The 26,535-nt window shown below is 37.9% G+C and overlaps 1 protein-coding gene across 1 annotated transcript in view; it reads left to right on the top strand.

Annotated features, from left to right (window-relative positions):
- Nucleotides 1–26,535, top strand: part of LOC134535373 (dynein axonemal heavy chain 7-like) — a 145,720-nt gene that overhangs the window by 34,538 nt on the left and 84,647 nt on the right. The window contains exons 10-21 of the mRNA XM_063374446.1: nt 833–1,048; nt 3,839–4,042; nt 5,741–5,887; nt 9,037–9,302; nt 14,059–14,212; nt 15,682–15,908; nt 19,365–19,557; nt 21,381–21,618; nt 22,526–22,641; nt 23,470–23,611; nt 24,980–25,116; nt 26,240–26,470. Coding sequence (XP_063230516.1) covers nt 833–1,048; nt 3,839–4,042; nt 5,741–5,887; nt 9,037–9,302; nt 14,059–14,212; nt 15,682–15,908; nt 19,365–19,557; nt 21,381–21,618; nt 22,526–22,641; nt 23,470–23,611; nt 24,980–25,116; nt 26,240–26,470 — 2,271 coding nt within the window. The remainder of the gene's footprint in view (nt 1–832; nt 1,049–3,838; nt 4,043–5,740; nt 5,888–9,036; nt 9,303–14,058; nt 14,213–15,681; nt 15,909–19,364; nt 19,558–21,380; nt 21,619–22,525; nt 22,642–23,469; nt 23,612–24,979; nt 25,117–26,239; nt 26,471–26,535) is intronic.

The raw sequence follows: 26,535 nt of genomic DNA, 5'->3' as shown, positions 1-26,535 counted from the left end.
TTACCACTCTTAATTAGAGATCAGAAAATATTTTGGTCTTACAAGTATTATTTACTGTTGAGCATCAGTCGCCTCATCATCAAGGCTGACTAAATTAATTTTTAATACGTTAAATAAAGTACATTATTATCAAACCCTATAATCTTATAAAAAATATTTTTTAAGACTGGAGCGTACGCAAAATTTGATTTTGGGGTCGATGGAGAGAGGTAGGGGCGAGTAGATGTAACCACTTTGCCCGATGATTGTTTTCGAATTCCCTTCATTTGTTTGTGGAATTTGGGGGGGGGGGGGGGGGGGTTAGGGCACCCGCACAGGCCCCTGTTGGTAGATGAGGGCTCTGGTCAGATGAGCAAAATCACTAGGGCTTAGGCCTGTGCTAAGCTTCGACCAAGCAAATCAATCAAAGCTCTTTTCAGTAGTTGATTCGACTTCGCCAAGAAATTTGCTATTCATTTTATTTGAAGCTTCGGTTGTGAGGCAAAACTTCACGTCTGATGTGAAGCTTCGCGTTTGTTGCAAAGCTTTAAAACATTGGTAGCTTAAGATTTGCTCATGGAAATATGTAATTTTTGTTTGTGTTGTACGTATATGCTATACTTGAATAAAGTTGGTTACTTAAAAATACAAATAAAAGGCACTCTGTTTGCTTTTATGAATACTACTCTATATTAATAATATGCATGGTTATTTTATAATTTTTATTGAATATTATATATAGGGCCTAATTGATTAATCACTTATTCAGTTCAAACATTATAAATGTTAAACAATTACTGTTTTACTTTACATGATTACATAATTCTAAAGAAAGTTGTTATTTTAATTTTAGATGCGAATTAAAAAATTTGAGGAAGATTTGCAGCAGTGTGACAAAAGGCTGGAGGAATTGAAGACCTATGGAGATATTGAAGATCTGCCCAGGTATTTGAAGAAGTCTCTACATCTGGACTCCCACATTCAAGGAGCACTGCAGAAGATACGGCAGTTCAACTCTGAAGAGAGAGCGTTCAAGTGGGAGCAGTCCAGCTATCCTTTGAGGGACATGGTCAGTCAAATGTTTCATCTTTCTTATATAAAAAATCCTTCCTGCATGATTCTATTATTCTAGGGGTGGACCAATCAAATCCTTAGTATATGAAGTATTTAATATTTAAACAATAATATTAAAAAAAAAAAAAGAAAAATACTAGAGGAAATAAAGTTAATTAATTAATTCAACAATGACAAACTCTAAAATTTAATAGGTCACTTTGTTTTCTTAATACCTATTTTTTACCATTCCCCACTTTCAACATGTAATTATATAAATTGCTACCGCAATGGGGGTTGAAGTGTCCGTCGAATTCTAGGGTGCCACCACATGTATAATGGGCATGTGGACCCGGCTACTCTGTTCTCAGGGCCGTGACGTAGCCTGTGTGTGGCGAGGCCCGTTTCCCCCTGTATCACTGAAAACCTCCGAGAACGACGACAGGTGCATGAAGCTCCTTCCTCTCGCAGCGCTCGCGACTCACTGACCGTTCGTCCTCGCTCGGCAACTCTCGGGAGCGGAGCACTGACGTCACATTGGCGGGCGCGGGCCGACACACGCACGCACGCACACACACACTTCGGCAGGCGGTGGTGGAAGGAGGGGGCTCGCAGCGTGTAAGGGGAGAGGTGGTGGCACATCGGGCTCAGAAGGGCGCAGCCCGGGACGATGTCAAAATAAAATTACGATATGTATTGATTCTGGAAACTTAGTTCATGAATAAAATATTTAAAAGGTTAAATGTTCCAACACCATAGTTAATATTTTCCATTTCTTGTACATTATTTTATTTTGTACCCTTGATAGCTAAATTTAGATTCAAGGGGTATATTCAAAGTTCTCTTTGTGATTCGAATTTGAGATTCGGATTCGAAAAAATTGGTTTTTGATACATCACTAAGTTATAAAATTACATATATTTTTATTAGAAAGCTGCATCCTGTATCAGAAGCCATTGTGAAGTAAACACATGCACACGACAATGTGACCCCTAATTAAAATAAATTACATAATTTAAATATAAACTACACCAGAACCCCCATTTTACGAAACCAAGATTTAACAAAGCAGCGATTTTACGAATACATTCTCAGGAACCGTCAAGAAATGGGAAATTTTCACCAAAATATAAATAATCAGAAAATAATTTGAAAAAATTACACATATACAATAGCATATATTTTTTGTGGGTTTTAATTCTTTAAATAATGTTCCTATGAGAACAAAAGAAAATGGCCATTCCGTTTGAAAAATTTGGAAGCCATAGCTCACATACCATATTATGAATATTAGTTATATTTGGTCCTGGATGTACTTCGTAATGCAGAAGTTGGTTGTGGTGGCAAGTAGCTGTATCGTGTCGGTGAATGCAATTATTCGAGCCGTAGAAATGACTGTTTCAGTGCCGAGATGTCCACTCACTCTGGATATTTATCATACAAATTCATACTTCCCATACATAATGTTCTCCCATTATCTTTAGGCATCTTGTTTAAATCATCATAGAGTGTTTCTACTCCTATATAAATTGATGCACACTCATGCTTTAGATCTGTTAACTTGATAAATTAAAAATTAGCATGTTCCCTTCAAAAATTTGTGTCATATGACTTAAGGGCATGAACCACTTGTGGTTGTGGTGGAAATAGAATGACATAGACTCTGTGGTGTTGCATCTGTGTTAAGTGTACAGGTTACCCTTTTTGTGCACATGTAATGTAAAGAAACTTGGCCAAAGCAGGAAATTCAGTTGAAAAGTCTCTTGCATATAGCTACAGTGTTATAATTATGAATTTTTTTGTTATTTAAGGGAGGTTAACTTAATTGCTTTATGGTGGAGGAGTTGGGGGTTACCGTATTTAATCGCATAATGTCCGCACATTTCTTTTTAAATACTTGAAATGGAATTTTTTAAAATCCGCATAAAGTCCGCACCAGACAAAGCAACCTTGGCCACCCCTAAAAGGCACAGTAACGGGATGGAAATTTACCGACGCTGTCAACAATGCTTTGACCTTGAGTTGTTCATTTCTCCGGAGCGGTCGCTGAGAGGGTTTGTAGCGTGGTGAAACCGTCCGGACTCAGAAACTCGCACTCTACTGCGCGGCTGCCTGCGACGTCACGCGAGTTGCAAGGGGATGGGCTATATATTGCACAAGCCAGTACACGTCAACTCACACTACGTCACAAAGTAGGGGAGGTAGCGGAGAAGTGGTGGGGGTTCATGCGCACGGTTTTTTTATTCACACAGTGGTCAAGGGACAGGGAGGGAGGCTCGCCGGCACCGGCTAATGCAGACATTAGACATCTGCCCCGTGCCGTCAGTGGCCATCTCAATGAAAGATTAAAAAAATATCTTTTCACGCAAAGCGTTTATTTTGTGTAGGCTGGCTGCGGCTTCTGAACGTAAGAGCGCACACATGAGTGAGAGAAGAAAAAAAAAAAGAGTGGCGTCTTCCACTAATCGCCGGTACCCAATTATCTTGACAACTGTCACATTTCTCACGTCCGCTATGGAGGGTCGCCAGTCACCAGCGCTCTGCTAGTAAACTGATTATGCGAGAACAATTTTTTCACTCTACACAAAACGTAAAATTTTGAGGAAAAATTTTTTTTTACTTCACCTCATAATGTTTGCACCCCATTTTTTTTGTCAACAATGTAGCCAAATTACTGCGGACATTATGTGAGTAAATACGGTACTTCTAAAAGCAGCAGTTCCTGAAGCTGGTCTTGGAACTGGGACTACGTTGGGTCCACAACCATCGACTTCTAAGCCACCCTGGCCGGTGTGCGGTGTTGCAGCTGGCGGACAAGCTGGCCCCCTACAAGAGGCTGTACGAGAGCGGCGCGGACTTCCTGAGCAAGCACGACACGTGGATGTCCGGCCAGGTGGGCTTCCACGACCCGGGCGACATCGAGGCTGCCGTGGGGGAGCTGCACCAGACGATCTGCGACCTGGAGCGGGGCCTAGAGCAGTTCCCCGCGGTCAAGCAGCTCAGCGGCAAGGTGCGGTTTCTTTCCTCGCCCCCGGCGTGCGGTCACTCAAGTGTTCTCGAACGTGCGTCTGTATGCATGGGCGTCGCAAGGATATTTTTTTTTTGGGGGGGGGGGGGGGGGACTGCAATTGATTTAGTTGTTGAGGAATATCCATCCCCTGGGAAAAAATTGGGGGGGTGTCCGTGGGTCCTCCCCCGGGAAAATTTAGGGTTTGGAGGTGTAAAATGGTGGTTTTTCAGGCATTTTCTTTCCTAAATATTCTAATTATAGTTGGTTGCAATATATAATTTATTTTTTATAAAAAATATTTTCAGAGAACAAATTTGTAAAAAAACAGTGCTCACATTACCACGATTGGACTAAATGCACCATGCGCAACATATGGGTTGTATCACAGATATCATATTTTTAATATAACTACAAAACTAAATATATTATTGGAGGGGACGAAATTGAAGACTTATTATTGGGGGGGACGTGTCCCCCCCCGTCCGCCCCGGTTGCCACGCCCATGCTGTATGTCTGAGTTGCTTGTGGGAACCAGCACAATTCTCTGCCGCGGGACCAGCAGAGTGGTGCAGTGGTGAAACATCGGACTTACATCGAACCCGTGTTGGAATCACAGTCCTTCCATTATAATTTTGGTTTTCAATAAATCACTCAAGGTAAATGCTGAGATTTTTCCTTACAATAGGCGATGGTCAGTTCCTTCTTCTCATTTTCCCCGACTTTGTCATGTAATGTTTCTGCCGCTAATGACATTTTTAAGATGATTCTTACAATGGAAAAGATTGATTTAAAATTATTATTTTTGGACATACACCATTGCTGCTTATACTATATGTCATAGAGAAAAGATGAATGTGCAAAAACACAGAAAATAATCCAAAATCAGTCGATGCAGGCAGGATTCATTTGGTGGTCATAACATCACAGGGTCTAAATGACGTTGAGAATAAATACTCCCATTCATTTTGCTGCCGTATAAATTCCATGATGAGTACAAAGTAAAAGTGCAAACTGACCACAAACCACTAGTCTCCACAATGCAGAAAAATTTAGCCAATAGAAGGGAAGCAACCCCAGAGAAAGTCCTGTAGAGGAGGGGTTTAAGGGATTTGAGAGTAGGCCCCACAACCCATTAGGTGATAGGGAATCCACTACCTCGAACAAGAAGGTTTGGAAGGAATGGAGAAGGGTTATTGCCAAGATACCATTTGAGTCATCATAAGAAACCCTGTAAAAGGGGGAGGTGTTGCATGCGGTGAAGTTGGCGACAATGCCAAAGGCAAGATGGTGAGTTAGCTGATTGTGCACTTAAGGGGTGAGATTGTACGTTGGACTAAGATTGTTAAATAAAGGAAACCTACAATGCGTCATCTTTAGCAACTAGACCCAACGCATGTTTAATAATAAAACATAACATGTATAGTAATTAATCATAACACTGTTCATCCCAAAGGGTTTGGGGTTGATGTGTGAGTGATGGTCTTATGAAGCGGGATCTATAGGTTCTCGCTATCCCTTAACGTGACATCGAATATGACTGTAGAGAGCAATATTGATTAAATTGAATATTTTAGTAATTTATAACATCAAGCTGCACACATGAGTTGATGTTTTGAGTTAACACAAATTTTGTTGTGTACTAATGATTTGGTTTCCAGCAATAGGATGAGTATCCTTAAACTGCTGCTTGTTCTGCAGATACGAATGAAAATAGAAGAATTCAAAGAGCACTTGCCGATCGTCAAGACGCTGGGCAATCCCGGCATGAAGGAGCGACACTGGGAGAAGGTGTCAGAAATTGTCGGTTTCCCTATCAAACCTGGTCCAGACCTCACACTAGCCAAGGTTAGTTTAGTGCCCATGTCACAAAATAGATTAAGTATTGATTAAGGAGGTATTAGCTGCTAAATGGTCACAGTGAGAATGTGAGGGTCAGTGGTCATTCATGCAAACTATCGCGTAATACAAAGGTAAGGCAGGTATGAGAAAATCATACAACAAAGGTATAAATTGTGTTGCTTAGAATTAAGTTCTACACTTTCATTTTTTTTTTTGCTGCTCCAAGACAAATTAGTTAATGAAATAGAAAGAGTACCTACCAATAAAAAAGTTCCTATTTCCTGATTGCTTTATCTGTTTTCAAAGAAAAAAACATAACAACGCTCCTAGCATATGTGATGGAAAATATAAACCATTCTATCTTAAAAATTAAAGCCAATAATTTAGCAATATTTTGCTATTATTTATGACCTGATTTTTTCTTTTTCTAAAGAGTGGAGTAAATGATTTGTTTAAACTTGTCTGGAGAATAAAACAGTTTTTGTAGTGAAGCTGATATCAGTTATAGATTGAAAAGTAATTGTAGACAGGGTTGGCTGATTTAAACCATATTGGTGTAAACCATGGTTACCATATGGTTGTTATAAAAAACATTTTTTTTTCCTTCAAAATAATGTAATTTTAAATATAATATCTTAATAAATTTTAATGAAAGTTCAATTCAGCTTTAATAACAACACTAGTTTGCTCATTAATGTTTCTTGTGATTTACAGGAACAAAAAATTGTATAATATTATCTGAATAAGTTGTAAATTATACCCAGCCAAATACTACTTTAATTTTAATTAATTAGTGAATTGTAGTCAAAGTGTAAAACAAAATAAGAAATAAATAAATTTATTATTAAAAAAAATCCTATTTCATGGGAAAAATCTCTGACACTGCTGTAGATCCCCATTCTGTGGAAAACACCCATTCTATGGAGAATCCTCCCCTTGTGGGGAAATACCCTTTTTGTGGTTTAGTCCCAGTTAAATGTGCAGATTTTCCGGTATTCAGTTCATAGATGTCGTAATTTTCCTGGTTGTTTAGTGGCAGAAAGCAAAATGTTGTGTGGCTTTCATTTGAACATGTAGATAACCAAAATAAGTAATCAGATAAAAAAAAGGCTGGTTTAAACCAAAAAAACCTGGTCCAAACCAAAAAAAACTTGGTTCAAACAAAACAACAAGGTTTGATTTAAAAAAAAAAAAACTACAAACAATAAAAGTTATTGTTTGTCCATCAAATAAAGAAATATCAAAACCAATTGAAATCTCTACTCAATCAATGTTAACAAATTCACATGACACCTTTAGTACATACCTTGATATTCGCTTGCATACCGTATTATGAATATTGGTTATAATTGGTCCTGGATTTACTTGGTAATGCAGAAGTTGGTCGTAGTGGCAAGTAACCATATCGTGTCAGTGAATGCAATTATTCGAGGTGTAGAAATGTCTGTTCCAGTGCCGAGATGTCTACTCGCTCTGGATATTCATCACTTCCCATAAATATGTTTCAGTTATGGGTCCAGAATTTCATTCTCAGAAGATGTTATCTGGGATGCACTACTTTTGATGTGTTTTTAGATCAAACAATATATGTAAAATAGTTTGTAAATTTTAGTTTCTTGCTGTAAATAGTGACTAATTCTTCTGATAGCAATTTAGTTTTCGCTTCGTCGTCGACAATAAATCGTGTAACACCATGCAGTATATCTTGTTTAATATTCTCGAAGATATCAAGCTCAGCAGCAATTACATAGATCATTTGTCGATACTTTAATAATTCTTGGGTTAAGTTCAACATCACTTTTCCATGCAGAAACCTTTGAAAATTGACGACGAAAACTGGACACAACTGGTTCCTTCTGAGGTGAAAATTCTACTGAATGTTCCAAACTTTTCTTAATTACATCAAATTACTTCCTAATTTTACCACCCAATCATCAAAGCTGTTACAGAATTGTGCTATTTATAATTCAGTGTAAATACTAAATTCGTGGGTCTTATCTCACATTAAAATATCTGTAATTACAATCTCTCCATTAAAATTCAATACTTGCAAAAAAATTCTTCCTTGATCTTAATTAATTAATAAACTAAAAAAAAATTATAACATTTAATAGATTGCAAAGATTACTTTCCATTGGTCGTAAAAAAAACTGATAAAATCAAAGATAACACTTAACTAAAGAAATTAAATGGCTTTAACCGAAACAAATCCATACAGGTACGCTGCGGAATTGCAAAGAATAATTTAGAAAATAGGTACATGAAAGACATTAAAACTTTAAATCGGCAATTCATTTACGAGAATCACGTGAATAGAGGAAGAATATTCCTTACTTTTTTTTTATTAACTTGCATTTCGGTGTCGTATGTTGCATTGACATGGTTTACGATGTTATTCCGGTGTTATCGCTGCTCACCACGTAACCTTGTCCCTAATTATCACTTTCAAGATCGCAGCCATCGAGAACCTCTGAAATGCCCCTGAGTGGGGTGTGGGTGTACGCCAGTAGCGTAGCCAGGATTTGTGTATGGGAAGGGGGGGGGGGGGTTTAAGAAGCATGGTCGTCCCCCTATTAGAGCGGGGGTTCCGAAAAAATTTGGATTTTAAGGTGTAAAATAGTGCTATTTGAGCAGTTTTCGGTACTTAACTTTAAATATTGTAATGGTAAAAATATTATTAATTTTTTAATAAAAAAATTGTTTGAGTGATGACGTAAGAAATTAATTAAAGATATTTTAATAAATCCAAGTGCCTTGTCCACGTCCACTCAAAATCATAACTCATGCTCGAAGCTCGACAATACAAAAAAAAAAAAAAGGAATAAAAATGGTTGGGTTTTGGCAGAACTGGCCCATTCCTGGAAACAATTAGCTTCAGCTTAAAGAACTACCCAGTCACCACCTGCTTATAATTACCGCTCTGGGTTAAATACAGTAGGTGTAAGATATTTGAAAGCTTGGGACCCGTCACGGCATCACAACCTTATAGCTTCTGCTCGCGACAGGGGTAGGGGAAGGGAAGGAGAATCGGTAGGGCTTGCTTACTCTTCCCCTCCAGTGCAGTGGCCGGTGATAGCGGTAAGACACCCAGGCTTTTAGCTAACCTGCTTTCAGATAAGAAAAAAAATAATGGCTAAGCCCCTGGGTGTGCGCAGGTGATAGACTTCGGGCTGGACGAGTTCATCACCCGCTTCGAGGCGATCAGCGACGCGGCCAGCAAGGAGGACGGCCTGGAGAAGGCGCTGGCGGCCATGCGGGCGGAGTGGGCGTCCGTGGGGTTCCAGGCGCGCGAGTACCGCGACTCGGGCACGCACGTGGTGGCGGCCGTGGACGACATCCAGAGCCTGCTCGACGACCACGTGGTCAGCACGCACACCATGAAGAGCTCCCCGCACATCAAGCCCTTCCAGAACGACATAGTGTGAGTGCACGTGCCGCGTTCATCTGCCCTCGACTCCACATTTCTCAGGTCTAAAGTCTGGCACACACTCAATTAGCGAGCTGCAATCTTCATTATTAGAGACCTGCAAAAATTCGCTATTTAAAATCCCCAAAGGACAGACTCCATGATCCTCTACGCAATCGTGCAAATTACATCAGCTGATTGGTTACCGACTCGTAAAACCTGTTGACTGGAATGATCGTGATTCGCTAATTCTTCTGTTAAAGATTTTTCATTGGCCCAGAGTCCTTCAGATAAACTGTGGCCCAATCACTGAAGCGAAATAATGTCAAAAGTATTTGGACTCTATCCTATCGCGAAATGAATCTGCGAATTTTACAGGTCTCTATTCATTATATATAAAAAAAAGTTCCACTGCCACTGAATTAGGTATTTTTACTTTAATTATACTAATTATTTGAACATCTCTATGTATAACAATACATTCAAATTGGAATTTCATTTACAATCTTCAGATTTTATTTAAATAATCTTGAGGGTAATTAGTAAGGATTGCTTTTTGTGCTCCACTTATTTTTGTGCCTTATATATTTATATATACGCTTGTAGTTAAGTGTAGCTCTTATGACTTCTGTAGTCACCCACATTAAAAAAAAATTAATTATTTTATTTATTTCATTCTGGTGGTTTCAGCCTATGAAGCCATATCAGACTGTAATGAAGTAAGAAAGTGAAAATATAATTTATATCCTGTCATGTCAGAAGTTTTGGATTAATATTTCAAATTTTAAGTTTGTTGGAAATTAAAAAAAAAAAAAAAATAGGAGGCAATGATTAATCTCCCTTAAAGATAATCTCAAACTTTAGCGGTTGATGTCATGGCAGTCTTGGCTTTTGGGTTAGAGTTGGTCATGATGTGGGCGATGAACAATGATACACCATGACATTGCAATGTGGCCAACAATGCTAATCTCCCTGAATTTAGAATTAATTAAGGCATAATGCCTCATCAACATCGCTGTCATTAGAGATTGTAGTAAGCAATGAGATGAAGAGTTGCGCATCGATGAAATACTTTGGTGAGGGAAACAGGAATACAGTGAGACCTCATTAATAAAATCCCTGTTTATACAAAATTCTCATTAATAGAAAGTGTATTTACAGTCCCTATAAATTACATTGGACTTACAGTGCTAAGTAATTTGTTTAGCACAAAAGTATGGAATTTGTATACATAATACAAAATTCTTTTTGTTTCAAGGGTGAACAATTAAATGTATAGATATGCCAACTGTTACGGATATTCCGTAATTATTACTGATTTTAACCATAATTACGGGGTTACGGACGTGACAAAATTTCTACGGAAAATGCCTTGAAAGAAGAGACGAGACAGTTGATATATGTTATCGACTCTGACTTGGCTGTGGCTGTCACATGGCGATATATCGAATCGACTTCAGCGTGTGCGCCATTCAGTTGTGAGAACTTGCGTCTCGGCGTGTTGTGCTGTTAATTTTTTGTAATTTTAATGTGTTACGTGTTGCGACCGTATAGTGTGTGTATAATAGTATGTGTTAGTCAACATTTTTTGTGATAAATGTTCTCACCATGTTTTCAAAGCGGCAAAAAGTTCTTCAGAAATATAGACAAAGCTACACTGAAGAGTGGCCATGTTTGCGTGTGTCCAAACGGTCTGAAAATCACGTGTGGTGTTCTGTGTGCGATTGCGACTTTTCAGTTGCTCATGGAGGTAGAGACGACTGTAGGCGGCACGTGAATTCTACTAAGCATCAGGACAACATGAAAATAAAATGTACATCGAAGCCGGTAACATCATATTTTGCAAACAAAGACGACACTTCCGTTACAAATGCCGAGCTTTTATTCTCGTTATTTCTGATAGAACACAACATTCCAATTGCATGCGCGGACCATGCGAATTCTTTGTTTCGAGCAATGTTTCCCGATTCTGCCATTGCAAAAAAATTTGCATGTGGAAGGACTAAAGCTACTGCTCTAGTTAAATGCATGGCTGATTCCACAACAAAGCATATTGTACAGCAGTTACAAAATGGGCCGTTTGGTTTGGCAACAGACGGTAGTTCAGATTACAATATGAGCTCTGTAAAATTGTATCCAGTTGTTGTGTCATACTATAATAGTTGTCAAGGCCGAATATGCACCTCGCTATTGTCTTTGCTGGAATCCACTGATAGTACAGGGAAAGGAATCTTCGATATATTGAATAAGGAACTGACTCAGAAGTCTATACCTTGGAAAAATTGTGTCTCCTTCGCATGTGATAATGCAAACACAATGGTGGGCAATTTAAAAGGAGTTATAGCTTTCATTAGAGAAGTTCAACCTTCTGTACTTCTGCAAGGATGTTCTTGTCATCTTCTTCATATAGCTGCACAAAAAGCCTCTAGTCAATTCAGGGATTTAAATGTTGAACAGCTTTTGATACAGTTGTATTATTTTCTTCAAAAGAGCTCGAAACGTAAGAACTGTCTAAAGTTGTGTCAAGCTGTTTGTGGCACCAAACCCCACAAAATTTTGAAACATGTGAGCACTCGATGGTTGTCTCTGTTGGATTCTGTTAACAGGATGATCGAACAATTTGAAGCTTTGGAACATTTCTTCTCTGGTGACAATGCTGATGTTTCCAATTCACAGTTTCTCGACATAAAGTCTCAGATTGAAAATCCTTTATGTAAACTGTACTGTCTCTTTTTCAGTAACACTCTTCCACTTTTTGTTTCTACCAATGTTTTTCTTCTACAAGAAGCTCCCCAAATACATGCTCTACAGAGGAAACTTGTTGCTCTTTACACAGATTTACTAGTAAGATTTGTTAAGCCTACAGCACTCAAAGATAGTACTGATAATGCATCTATTTTTGATGTTGACTTTCAAAGAAGAAAAAATCAGAAAGATGATCCTGACCTAGTGATTGGTGCTAGCACTAGAGCCTACATCCAAGGGAAAAATCTTACAGCTTTACAGATGAGTCAGTTTTATTCCATGTTAGGGAATTTTACAAAGCAGGCTGTGACTACATTCTCAAGAAAATGCCCATTTACAATGAGTTTCTGAAGCATGCTGAGGTATTGGATGTTCGTTTGAGAAGAAAAGTTTCATTTTCTTCTGTTCAGTACATGGTTACTTTGTTCAAAAACTTGCCTGTTAATATTGGCCAATTGGAAACTGAATTTGCTGCTTACCAGTTCTCTGATTTTGGTGAAGAAGTTCTTGCTGCTCCTAGTATCGATGTAGCATGGCACAACATTTCCAGATTGCAAGATGAAAGTGGGCTGTACAAATTTGGAGAACTCAGCAAATTAATGTTAACTATTCTCTTAGTTCCTCATAGCAATGCACCAACTGAAAGAATTTTCAGCATAGTACGAAAGAACCAAACTGTATTTAGACCCAATTTATCTACAGAAACACTAAATGCACTGCTTGTGCAGAAAGTGAAGTCATTTACTCACAACACCATATGTCACCAAAACAAGTTTAGCAAAGAAGAGTTGGCTGCAGCAAAACATGCCACAAAGTTGTCCCTGTCTGATGAAGGACAGTAATATGGGGTAAGCTACCTACCTTTGTTTACTGAAAAAACTATCATGTATAAACTATCAAAAAATGTTTTTATATAGTGTAACATCCAATATGAGATTTATCTTTAACATTGGATTATACTCACTATCAGTAGGTTCATAATGTTCAGTGTTCATAAATTTTTGTTGCGCCTGATTTACGCATGTGTAAAAAAAATTGTGATTACTGATTGTCTCACCTGGGGGTTGGCATCTCTACATGTATTAAATAGTGGTTGATACAAATTTTTCCATAACTATGTAATGCAACTAAAATATTACTGATACCATTGCTTTGGTTCATTGTAGGTTGGTGAAAAATCTTATAAATTAATTTTTTCTGTCTTAAATCCTTTTAAGTGTCATACAGGAGAAGTATTTTTTTTTTTTGAGCCACAGGTGTAGCCATCCTAAAACTGTATTTTACAATCGCTAAAAGAAAAAGAAAAAAATATTGTGCGGTATGAAATTGTGTGCAAGTTTTAACTTTATTTAAAATTTTGATTTAGAAATATATATAAAAATTATGATTACGTTTTGTAAACCTCGTTAATTGCGAAGGGTGACCAAGTCGTGGTCCCTTCAGGTCTGTGTTATTGAGGTTCGACTGCACCCGGGGAAAACCCGCCGGGCTAACGGCACTCGTGAAAGATATGTGTTCGAAACCCCGCCAGGGGGTGTGCCTCGGGTCAGAGGGCCGGTGTGACTGACCACTGAACTCTCTTCTGACCGGGGGTGATGGCAGGGCCGGTGCAAGGTAAATTGGCACCCTAGGCGAAAAACCTTAATTGCCCCCCCCCCCCCCCCTACCCTCTTTCCCGCCGGACACCACAAAAAAAAATTTCCTTGCCTCAAAATACATCACGTAAGCCTAAGATTTTGTCAACAATCAAATGTAAGCAGGCTTTTTTTTCTTTTTTACTTATTACAAATCATAAACAGGTCACCGTGGAATTTAAATAATTACTTATACCAATATAAACATTCCAAACTGTTAAAAAAAATCCATTTTCATCTAGTTTCAATAATCTTTAAACATATTATATGAGCTGTCGTGTGTCGTGCTGCGCCGCCCCCGGCTACTTGGCGCCCTGGGCGGTCCCCTGGTTTGCCTGTACGGACGCGCCGGCCCCGGGTGACGGAGGGGTTGGTCGTGTGTGTCCCTCCAGGGTGTGGGAGGGCAAGCTGCAGCTCCTGCAGGAGATCCTGGACGCGTGGCTGAACGTGCAGCGCACCTGGCTGAGCCTCGAGCCGGTGTTCTCCTCCCCGGACATACAGCAGCAGATGCCGGAGGAGGGGCGCAGGTTCAGCGCCGTCGACAAGGTCGGGAGCCCCCGGGGGGAGGGTCGGGCCTCGCCTCCTGGCACCGTCGAAAAAATTGATCAAATTGATATAAATGATATGATTTGTACCCAAATGTACTTAAATAAGATGAATGAAGTAGAAAAATATCAAAAAGCATCAAAAGAAACCATTTATAACGAAATGAGTGTTCTTAAATAGAAACGAATTCCGATGATTAAATTTATCCCGGGAACACATAAATGGTCTCTAAACATTCAGTTTTAATGAAGTTTATAAAGTACTAGTTAACAAAATTACTTGAAATAACATTTCTTTTCCCCCCTTCAGAATTTCATATTTTTCTAGTTTCCTGGACAGTAAACTATGTCAACGGTTTTCCAATTATTAAAATTATATAAAAAAATTATAGCTGCACATGCTTGGATGTCATTTCTATTAATTTTTACCAAATAGGGTTAATAAGCATTTCATAAAATGAATTCAACAATTTTTGATTACATTCAATAGCTATACTGTTCACAGTTAGACTGCATTGTCCCGTCGTGTGAATTGTTAAAACATGCAAACAGTCATGGATCAGTTAAATAATTTTTTCTGTCCATCTAGACCAAATTTCCCAACAAAATTCTAGAAGCTAAGAAAAAACTAACACTGTGACATCAAATGAAATGTTTTTCATTTATTAGTCTCAGAATCTGTCTGGATGACAAACTCTTTTAAGCTTATGGAACCAGTATTAATTGGGCTTAACATTTCATTGACATCAGGGTCATTAGCTAAAATGAGGAGTAGTGATGAGAATAGGTACTTAATTGAATGAAGTGGGGAAAATGAGTTTACCCTGATATAACCTACTGCTTCAATGAAATTTTTGCCATAATTCTCATTTGTGAAAAATTAGTGTTGGGAGACAAACCCAGAATACCTTGGTGGTAGGCAAGTGATCTGACCACTCTATCACCCAGTATCATCTTTTGTTGATCTTATGGTAAATGTGGGCTAGGAAGAAATTGTTCCACTTGGAAATGGAAGAACTAGACGTGATCAGAACTTTAGAGATTCTCGCCAGAAGTCAGCAAAACTGCAGTGTGACTGCTTTAGCGTTGACTGACGAGACGGCTGAAGGGCGCTGGGGCTTCTATGCAACCATCGGGAAGCAGCTCCCACTTATGCTGCCCTTGTAGTTGAACCAAGGTAACTTGGCCTCCAATTCGACTCTTTATCTTTCACAAGTGGGGAAAGCAGTGGGCATTGATTGGTGTTTCCCAAGTTGTTTTTTCCCAATACATACATTCCATCAGTGGTTTGTTTAATCCTCGTATCGAGCCTGTGTTGAGCCTGTATCTCATCCAGAGAGAAACTCTCAATTAGAAGCCCACGCTCCTTTTGCACGTCAACTCCATGAAAGTGGAGAGTCAAGTGTTAAAAAGGGAAGGTAATTAGTATGAAGGGCACAGCATTTATATAAAAATTTATTTTTCAAACAGATCTGGAGAGATATCATGAAGTCGGTGGTGGTGGACACGCGCGTGCTCTCTGTGGTCGAAATCGACAAGATGCTGGAGAGGCTGAAGAAATGCAACAGTCTGCTGGAAGTTATCCAGCGGGGGCTCAATGACTACCTGGAGAGGAAACGTGCCTTCTTCCCTCGTTTCTTCTTCTTGTCTAACGATCAGCTGCTGGAAACACTCTCGCAGACAAAGGACCCTACCAAGTGAGCCAATGGTCGTAGTTAAGTATGTATGTTCTTTACGAAAAAAACTGACATATTGAATTTGTCACAGTAGTTATCGTAGCAGACAAGAGAATTCGCAGCAGAAACTTTTGTGTAAATGAAAGTTACATTAGCTTTAATTAACCTGCTACATTACACATTCTTTGAAATTTATATCTGAGCTTGTGCTTTGGTTACTGAAATAATATTTTTGAACTCTCTTAACCCGTCATTGGTCGCATTGTAAAATGTTACACCAGTGGTCGCGCATGAGCATTTTGCTCACAGGCTTAATTTTACGATTAGAGTCGTGCTTAGCCACTTTTAAAAGGCCAAATATTTTTACTTATTGCAAATGAAACAACTCTGCTTGTTTAAATAATTTTTAATATTATTATCACATAATTTTAAATTTTTTTTTACATAAAACATTATCACAAACTATTTGGCTATATACTGAGTTTCCTTTGTCCGGCCTACGAATACATCAACAATAAATGCAGTAGTGTTGGAAGCAACAAAAATCACACATTATTCACAACTTCATCATTTTCTACCACAAAAATTATTAAATCTAATGAGTATTTTGAGGGCACACTAATTTATGTTATACGTTTGAGACTATGACTAATATAACCCAATTATGCAATAGAGAATTTCTACATGAAAATTAACTGCTTTCATGGAAATTTACATTTTATAATACCTAAGTTTATTAGGATTTTTCAACATTATCTTGGTCAAAATTTTGATCATTGGCAGCTGCTTGGTTTTCAGGTGGTACACTTTCGGCAACCATGGTGGAACTTCTGTAAATACAAAGCACAGAATATATATTACATTACTGAAAATTGTAGTCAAAAATAAAATAGAAACATAAAACTATGGAAAAACTACAATTACACATCTTTCTCGGGAATTCCTAAGTGCTTTTCCAAAATTATAAAATCTTGTCTCACTTCTATCCAAATTCAGCTTTTCAGCTTCCGTATTCAAAAGTAATTTCTTATTTTATACGAAAATCAACAATTTGTGACAAAATTTTAATGTTTACTGTAATTGATGTTAATTGATGTTTTATGTAATATATGTTTTTTTTTTTTTTTTTTGTATTTTCAAACAAAATATTGATAATTATAACATAACTTACTTGTTCTGGAACATTCAGCGATTTGTTGAAGAGCCAAAGCCACAATTTTCTTCCCCCGATTCATTTCAATAAGTAATACTACGAATCATTAGATTTATATTAAACAAAATAAGTCTCACGAGAATATATTCCACGACTAAACACAGCACTTTGCAAACCGAACAGTCGTCACAAATGTAGCAACGGGACTGGTCGCACTGTGAGCAAACTGCTCATGCGGCATGCATGCCTGTAAGCGATATATTATCTCAAGGCCAAGTATCAGTTACAACCTGTTAGCCACCTAGTGACTTGATAAGGAAGGTTCAAAACTCAGCTAGAAAAAAGGACACCTCCATGCAACAATAAAAACAACAACAGTAAAACAATATTTCTGAGGGTGAGCAAAATGCTCATAGAGCGACCAATGACGAGTTAAGAATTTTTATTTTATTTTTAAATTACTGTAATTTTAACAAGGTTGAATACAACTATTTATTTAGTTCCCTCATAAAATATTGTTATTGTATTTTCAGTGTAAGCATGTTTGTTATTTGCAGAGTCAAGCTCTTAAAGTGTAAGTAATATCTATTTTTAGTACAATTTTCATTAGTGTTACCAACTTCATGGTTGACACAGGGCACTTTATGTGATAGTTTTTATGTAGGAATTCAAGCAGTTTGAATCTATTTTATAGTTTTTGTATTAGGCTATTTATTAAATTATATAATGAATCACCAGTAAAAGATTTTATCACACTTTATGCCTTTTTTGTTTTTGAAGGGTAATATTTTATATTTTGTGCCAAGAAAATAACCAAGTTTTTCTAGTTATAATTTATCAGGAATTATCGGGACATACATGAGAAGATATGAGTAAAAACACAAATTTTAAATACTCCAAGCATTTAAAAATAATTTGCTAAAAAAATAAGTTATGTATTTGTGTTTAACTGTCACAGTGACCTATTTTAATGTAGGTGCTGTAGATCAACATGAAAGGAAAAGTATTTGCTCTATGCAACCTAAAAATGTCATTGTAAATCCTTATTGCCTCTCCTTGCCCTCTTGTCCACGTTTACTCTATCTTCCCCTCCACTCCCACTTCAACATACCCTGAAGCCCTTCGGTTCTTTCCCCTACCACCCCGCCCATGTTGTCCGTGCGTGTGTGTTGTATTTAACTTTCGGTATTTAAGGCATGGGTGTTAGAGCCTCAGCCTGCACTTGGTTGTCTGCGAGAAAAGGTTTATCGTCTCCACTGGTGTTCCAGCGAGGTTCTTCGGATGAGTCATGGCAAATCTTTAAGTTCTATCTCTTTTTTGTGAGCTGTGGTTACACATTAATCTTGTAATGTGAGACAGTTGCTTTTACAAAATTTTCTGTTTCGGTCGCCACTTTAAAATTTACGTTCGGGGACTAGTTTTCTTTCTGGCTGTGTTCCGTACCAAGTCTTTAGTCTCCATAAGGTTCCTTCTGGTATACCTTTCTTAGCCTGTATGTTTAAGAATGCACATAATGTTGTTTCTTACTTTAACTTTCATGTTGATATTTGAATGTCAATACATTTTCTTTTGCATAGGCATGACAAATACATTTGCCTTTCTCTTACTGTCTCAACTCGCCCTCTTTGTCATGCATCATGTTCTGAAGTATTATTTAAATATCAATAAAGTTTAGTCAGTTGCTTTAGGATTTATGCTGGTATTTTGACTTATAAAAATTTCTGTAAAAAAATTTAAACTCTTTGCTTTCCAAATAGGTGTCAAAACCAAGTCCTTACTGTTTATCATCTTTTGCTCTCTATTTGCCTGCACGATTGAAGCCTACAAGTAGTGAGTTCGCCCCAGTACATTTCATACTAAAATGTTAACTACATAATAATGATAAAAAAAATAAGTTTTCAATAATGAAAAAAACGAGAATTTAACAGTTAAGTGCTTCAAACAACTTGTTTTTGACCATGTTTGCTTCTAAAATGGTCCATCACAGTATAAATAAATCAGTGGCGTAGCCAGAATTTGTGTATGGGGGGTGATAAGAAGCATGCTCCCCCCACCCCCCCCGAATTAAAACGGGGGGTCCTCTCCCGGGAAAATTTGGATTTTAAGGTGTAAAATAGTGCTATTTTAGCAGTTTTCGGTACTTAAATTTAAATATTGTAATGGTAAACATTTTATTAATTTCAATATGAAATTTGTTTGAGTGATGAATAAGAAATTAATTAAAGATTTGGTGCTAAGGGGGGGGGGGGGGGTTTGAACCCCTAATTCCATCCCTCCCCCCGGCTACGCCCCTGAAATAAATGCATGCCCTGTGTGTGTTTCAGGGTGCAGCCGAGACTGTGCTTCGAGGGCGTCGCTGAGCTGAGCTTCTCGGAGGACCTGGAGGTGGTGGGGATGAGGTCGGGCGCCGGGGAGGAGGTGCCCCTGGTGAACGTCATCTGCACGGCGTCTGCCCGGGGCCAGGTGGAGAAGTGGCTGCTGGAACTGGAGGATGACATGAAGAGGAGTGTGGCCAAGGTCTGTGTCGTGCGGTAAAACCCTCGCAAGGGTAATCCCAATTAAGAAAATTTCCCGCATGACAGATTTGAAAAAATGTAGCACTTGACCTTTTAATGTGTACAATTTAACGCTGTTAATAAGTCAAAATTTCTTCACTTGGAAATAGGTGACCTTTTGTTGACAGTAAATGGATTGAGCACTTTTCCACTATACAATAGCGCCTCATATTCCATTTTAAAATAAAGAGGTCTGTCTGCCACCGGCAAGTAGTTTTAATATTTCTGTAGACAAGGTATAATTTCCAGACCCATGTTCTGTAGAGTAGACCTGAGCGGATGCAGTTTATATTTCGTGGTCCTTATACTTATATTTTGTGTACCTTGAGAAACTTGTTAACAGAGGTTTACTGAGCCTTACGAGATTTGCGTTTGTGCTTCGTTAAAGCACTGTATAGCCACTAATTAATCAATTATATATCTCTATCACCGGCTATGGAGCTTCCTTTGACAGGGATAAGTCATTGTAAGTTTCAATGTAAAAATGAGTTACTAATAGTTGCAAGATCAAAGCGAGTAAAATATTTTCCATTGTATTAACCATATACTTTTTGGAACATACATCCTTCTAAATAAAGTGCATTAATTGAATTTACTATGATAAAAGATTATGTTTTTGATATTTGAGTTGGTTGTTTTTATTAAAATGGCGGTTTAATTTCATGAGTTTAGTTACATTTTGGTGCTTTATGGTGTGTTAACTTGCATTTTGTTTTTATATGTTGCATTGACATGCTTTTCGGTGCTACTTCGTATTCATCTCAACTAACCATATAATCATGTCCCTTACAGCTTTCATATTTTGTCATGACATTTCATAGGACATGTCTTTGAGCATTTCTTGAAGTTAACTTTTGTATACTGGTGTAATCATCATGATAGTTGTGATTGCCCACTTAAAACAATCAGTTATTTCCTTCCAGCTGTTACAAAAAGGAATGTACAAATATGTATGTTACGAGTAAGTATAAATTATTTAATTAAAATATCTCAGCATTACCTATGTGTTTAGCATCATGAAATGCGCCTTTAAACTGTGTCTGCCACCTGTCGGGCGACTATCGTGCGTCTACCGCCGGTAAGTGACGTGGCTGTCTTCCACCGTGTTAGCGCTCGGCAAGAAGGGAAAATCTAAAACTAAATCAGTCAGAGAGTGAGAAAGTGGGAAGGGTGTGCATGCGTGTGTGTTTTAGTGTGTGGCCATGCAACAGTGTTCATGGTTATCCCTCCCTCTCCCATCGTTGTAAATGTCTGTGAACTGGCACCGTACACAATCATCACATCTATCTCAACAGGATTTTTTGTGACACAACTGTATCCAAACATTGATTTGGCATAAGAATTCCCACGCTTTCTACTGCAACATTTCATGACAGAACTGCTGTAAATCGCGCTCTTGTTTTTATAAAAGGAACTGGGAAAAAAAATCAAGCAGCATGCCATGCCATCTTTTCTCTCTTGGAGGAGACAGATAAAAAAAAAAATAGATGGGAAGGGAAACATGAGTACACAAAGTAGTATTCTTGGGCCATGAAGGATCAAAAGGGGAGAGACGAAGAACTGATACACGGTCCATAAAGGCTTCATTTGTATTTTACTGGAGTCAGATATACGGTGCACCTATGTTCCGAGGACAACTCTTAGGGTTTAATATTTGTTAGATTTTTTTTGCCCAAAATTATAGTTGCGATCCATACGCAGGGACAACCCATACTCGGAGACGACCCTTCTGCTTGTAACTCCCTACCTCAAGATGATAGTGACGGGAAGGTGTCGATGGGCCAGGTGACAGAGAGGACCGTGGAGGCATTCCTCAGCGAGGGCAGAGCGGAGTGGGCGCTGGCGTGGCCACAGCAGGCGGTGCTGTGCGCGCTCATGGTGACCTGGACGGCCGAGGTCTCCCGAGCCCTGAGCGATGGAGCAGCTGCCACGAGCGCCTGCCTGGCAGCCGCCACGGCCCGGCTCGCCGGCACGGTGCAGATCCTGTGCTCATCTCTCCCCGCGCGGGACAGGGCGACGCTCGGTGCGACACGTTCGGTTACTGCTAGGCTTCCTGCGAATCCTGCTTTTTTTAAAAGTGAAACTTCTTTGCTAAATTTGCTGCATTTTTTAAGCTTTACAAAAATTCCGATTGCATGAGGGAAATGGTTAAATACGTGGTTGATGATAGGTAGATAATGAGAGTGCGTCAGCAGCAACGCCACTCCAAAGCATGCTCTAGCAGTCGAATTAGAATACGGAAGGAGGGGGATAGGTATGTATTGTAAGCATTTAATCAAAATTTAAAAAGATGCGGCCATTTAGACTCTGTTGCAATGAAAATTCATGCTTATTAGTAGTATATATTTGCAACTTTAAAAATAACACAATTTACTCAGTGAGTTTTTTTTTGACATCAGAATCTAAAAATTTCTTTTCTTTAAGGCAGCAATTTAAAAAAGAAATTACATGTGCAGCCAATAAATTAAATATCCAGGCATTTCTTGTTATAATATGTTAAGCCTTAACAAAATCAAATTTTGAAAAGAAAATTTTAATGATCTTAAACCTGATAGTTTGTTTCAATTTTATCTCTCATCTTAAAAATCCCATAATTACAGATCAATTTCATGATGTTAATTTTTAGAATGAGTTAGTATGTTCTGTCAAAAACTCAAAATCTAAAATATTGAGTTACCTAAACATTTACTTGCTGAAAGATATATGCTAGGACATAGCATAGATCTATTTGCATATCATAACTTGAGTCATACATGCCAAAAGAGGCAAAAAAAGGTTTCCAATAAATAGATTTGGACACATTTTTTTTTCTTTCTAATTTTTAATTTAGTGGTGCTGTATCTAAAAGTCATTTTGAGACATATGAACAGTGTTTGGTTGGTAAAGATAAAGATATCTTCCACAGTACATGGGTGTATTTATTTTGGCAGGATCTCTAGTAGTTCTGGAGGCGCATACCAGGGAGGTGTTGTCTAGACTCGTGGAAAATGTGGTGCAGAGAGATGATGACTTCCAGTGGAAACGTGAGCTGCGCTACTATTTCGAGGTGACAGAATACATGGTGACTCGAAAGCCAGGCTGACACCAACACAAGAGTTCTTCCACACCAGTATCTGTCACGAGCATGAATGATAACTGTTGTCATGTTGTCGCAGTTGAATTTCCTTACATGTGCCTAAAACACAGTGTGTTATGGTTAAATCCTTTGTATGAGAAGCTTTGGTTATTTTTCAAATAAAATTGGGATTAATAAACACTTAGATTTGTTAGTAGAATCAGTTTTTATGTTTTAGATACTTGAGGGAAAGTGTTAACTAATAATTAGTAACTGTATAAAATTTTTGAAGTGAAACTTCTTTGGGTGTGATGGGAGTAACATTTCAACGCTAAAATTTAATGAAAATTTTCGTGAAACATGGTTTTGAAACGTTTCTAACACCAAAAAAAAAAAATAAAGATAGCACTTATGAATCCAGGTTCGGATTCCCAAAGAAATTTCATTTCTGTCATGTGTACTGAGTTACACTAGGTCTTTTTTTTTGTAATTTTATTTTAAGTTTTGATTAAACTATGTTAAACACAGAAATCATTATGTACTATATGTATATAATATTTTTAATTTATTGAACTCTCTTAAGGAAATACATTTTATGAAGGGAAATAAATAATAGTGCTTGCACTTTCACGAGAGAGACCTATCAGGACCAATATGTAATTTTCTTGACGTTTTTATTTTCATAACATGATTATTATAGCGTCTGCTGCGACAACAGCTCTTGACTGCAACTACAGCCCTGTCAGTGTGGCCTTGCATGCACCACTTAATTCTCTGTAAATGCAGATGCAGATGTTTAACTATTTGCATTTGTTTCAGGATGGTAAAGTTACTGTGCGCATGGCGACCTGCACTTTGAAGTATGGGTACGAATACCTAGGAAACCACTCCCGTTTGGTCATGACGAGCCTCACTGATCGCTGTTACCTGACTTTATTTGGTGCATTGCATCATCTATATGGTAAGTCAATTGCCACTACTACTGAAAAGTCGTACAATATTCTGTCTTTCAGCAAAGAAGAAATACATCTCTCTGATGATAGCTAAACTTCAATTGGACTCATCACAGCTACATTATTTTTTTGAAAGCTACATAACATCTTTAAAAAAAATACTGCAGTAAAAGATTTGCTAACCTAACCCCTTATAATTAGAGACAAGATTATATTGTGAGTTGCGATAAAAACTAAAATGAAATTTTTGCATTGTGAGTTAAATTATGTCAAATTTCTGAAAGATTTCATGTTTTTACTTACATTTCTGTGCTAAATGGTGTACTAACTTGCATTCCGGTCAGGGGCGCAACAACAGGGGGGGGGGGGGGGGCAAGGGTATTTTGCCCCCCGTCTGAAACCTTGAAGTGGGGGCAAACGGGGGCAAAGAAAGTGCTGTGTAATCAATTTTTAGATAATAAAACTGCTTAAATAGCACCATTTTCCACCTTGAAATACAAATTTTCCCGGGGGAGGACCCCTGAACCCCCCGCTTCAATAGGGGGGATCAATGATTCTTTATAAAAAGGTATATTGCCCCCCCCCCTTTGGAAATTTAGTTGTTGCGCCCCTGATTCCGGTGTTATATATTGTGTTGACATGCTTTGCAGTGTTATTTTGGTTTGATTGCAATTTACCATATAATCTTGTCCCAAGTAATTACTACTGAATTGGTTTTCTTGTTCAGTCTATCGTAAATAAATGATGTATGTGTGCTGTGCTGGGTCAATAATTATCTTTGTGACATATAACCATTAGTGAGTTTCACACTTACACCTTCATGTTTCATATTTCAGGCCTTGGTAATCAATCAGGATGTTTGTTCAAGTAGTAACATGGTGAATGTTGTTGATTGTTGTAATTTATATTTTTTCCCACATCCCTGTCCTACTTATACATGATATTACGTTCATACCTCTGTGTGAGAGTATGCCAACTCACACTTTATATATTTACATCCAATTCTTTTTTTTTTTCCTAATTATTTAATTTTGAAAAAGGAACTGCTATCTATTAAAGGAATTTTTATTTGTTTCACATACATATTCCTTACTGTTGAGTTTATGCAGTTTAAATAATAATGTGTAAGTCAGTAATTACTGGGTATATTTTACCACGCATGATAACACATCAGATACATGGCTTTGGCACGACATACAGACTGTGCAAACGGATTATGGAATCACAGGAGTGGGCATACACTGCTCATGTCAAGTTGAGATCTAAACAATTTACAAACCAACGCTTGCTTTATTTACCTTAGTTATAAGTTTAACTTAAAAAGGTAGTAAAAAAGCTATTTCACAGTAATGGGTATCTTCAATATTGTTTTCTAGGAGTGTCATTGGAAGGTCCAGCTGGAACGGGTAAAACAGAAACTATCAAGGACGTTGCCAAGGCTGTAGCTAAACAGTGTATAACTGTAAATTGTTCTGCTGCCTTGGACTATGTTGCACTCACCAAATTTTTCAAGGTAAGTTCAGCTACTGTTATGAAGTACAGGATGTACGAATTTTATTACTTACAGAACAGCTATACGACGTACGGTATATATGAATTTTATTACAGAATAACAATTGTATGAATTTTTGTATCTAAGGTAACTTAAATTCTTTATAATTTTAACATAATTAAAAAAATAATAGAGTATTATTGTTACTATTAGCAAGCCAGTACTGTTTATTTTATATAAATTTTATATTAACTATCTTCTATTAATTAAATAATTAAACACATTCAAATTCTCATAGTACTAAGAGTTAAAACTAGTGTACCAATTTATTTGCTTCAACTAGGTAGTATTAGCCTTTTATTTAAATCACCCTTATTGTATATTGGATTACTGGCAGCTGTTCATTCATAAGTTTATTTATTAATAATATTCTGAAGCAAATGCCTAAGTTTGCTGACAACAACTTTTATGAGGGTACTCTGAAGTGAATGAATTGAATAAATTAAAGCAAGCTTTACCTCTCACTAACATTGTGGTCATTAGAGACAATGAGAAGTGATTGATGAAATAGAATCATTGACAGATTGAATGGTGTGAGGAAAATGAGAATCTCCTGAAAAAAAAACCATCGGCTACTGAATTGTGTGCCAATTTTCTCACTTGCGAAAATTTTTATAGTTCCTTACGATGGACGATGCCTATTGCCTACTTCCCAATATCCCTAATTTGATTTGTTCTGTATTTCCATCCCTAACGACCTTGTTGTGGAGAAAATGCTAACCCCAATAAAAATAATAACTAACTTTCTACTAGTTGTTAGGTTCAACACTTACACCTTCATGTTTCATATTTCAGGCCTTGGTAATCAATCAGGATGTTTGTTCAAGTAGTTTGTTCATGTTGTTGATTGTTGTGAGTAATTTATATTTTTTCCCACATCCTTGTCCTACTTATGCATGATATCACTGCTTCATTGTGGATGTCTTATTCCATATCAATATGATAACTTTGTGCCCTCAATTCTGATGATTGTCGTTTTTTGGGTGACCTGTGTATTTTTCTTAACTTCGCACATATGTTTACTTTCGTACCTCTGTGTGAGAGTATGCCAACTCGCACTCTGTGTATTTACATCCAATGACAGGGCGTTGCCTCGTGCGGGGCTTGGATTTGCTTCGACGACATCAATCGAGTGGAGCCGGAAGTGCTGTCTTTGGTGGCTCACCACATGCTGTTGGTGCAGAGAGCGGTAAGGGCCCAGGTGGCGACGGTGGTGACCGCAGGCGTGGAAGTCACTCTGAACCCTTCGTGCGCAGTGTTTACTACCATGAACCCCGACTACAGTGGTCGCTTTCGACTGCCAGAGAACCTGAAGGTATTGCGCTATCTGTTTACTGTATGTACATAAGCACACTTCCAAAAGTGCCTGTTGGGTGATTT

Source organism: Bacillus rossius, chromosome 8 (assembly GCF_032445375.1).
Source record: "Bacillus rossius redtenbacheri isolate Brsri chromosome 8, Brsri_v3, whole genome shotgun sequence".
Classification (NCBI taxonomy): Eukaryota; Metazoa; Arthropoda; class Insecta; order Phasmatodea; family Bacillidae; genus Bacillus; species Bacillus rossius.
Note: the sequence above shows the minus strand (reverse complement) of the source record. Positions and strands in the feature narration are given on the sequence as shown.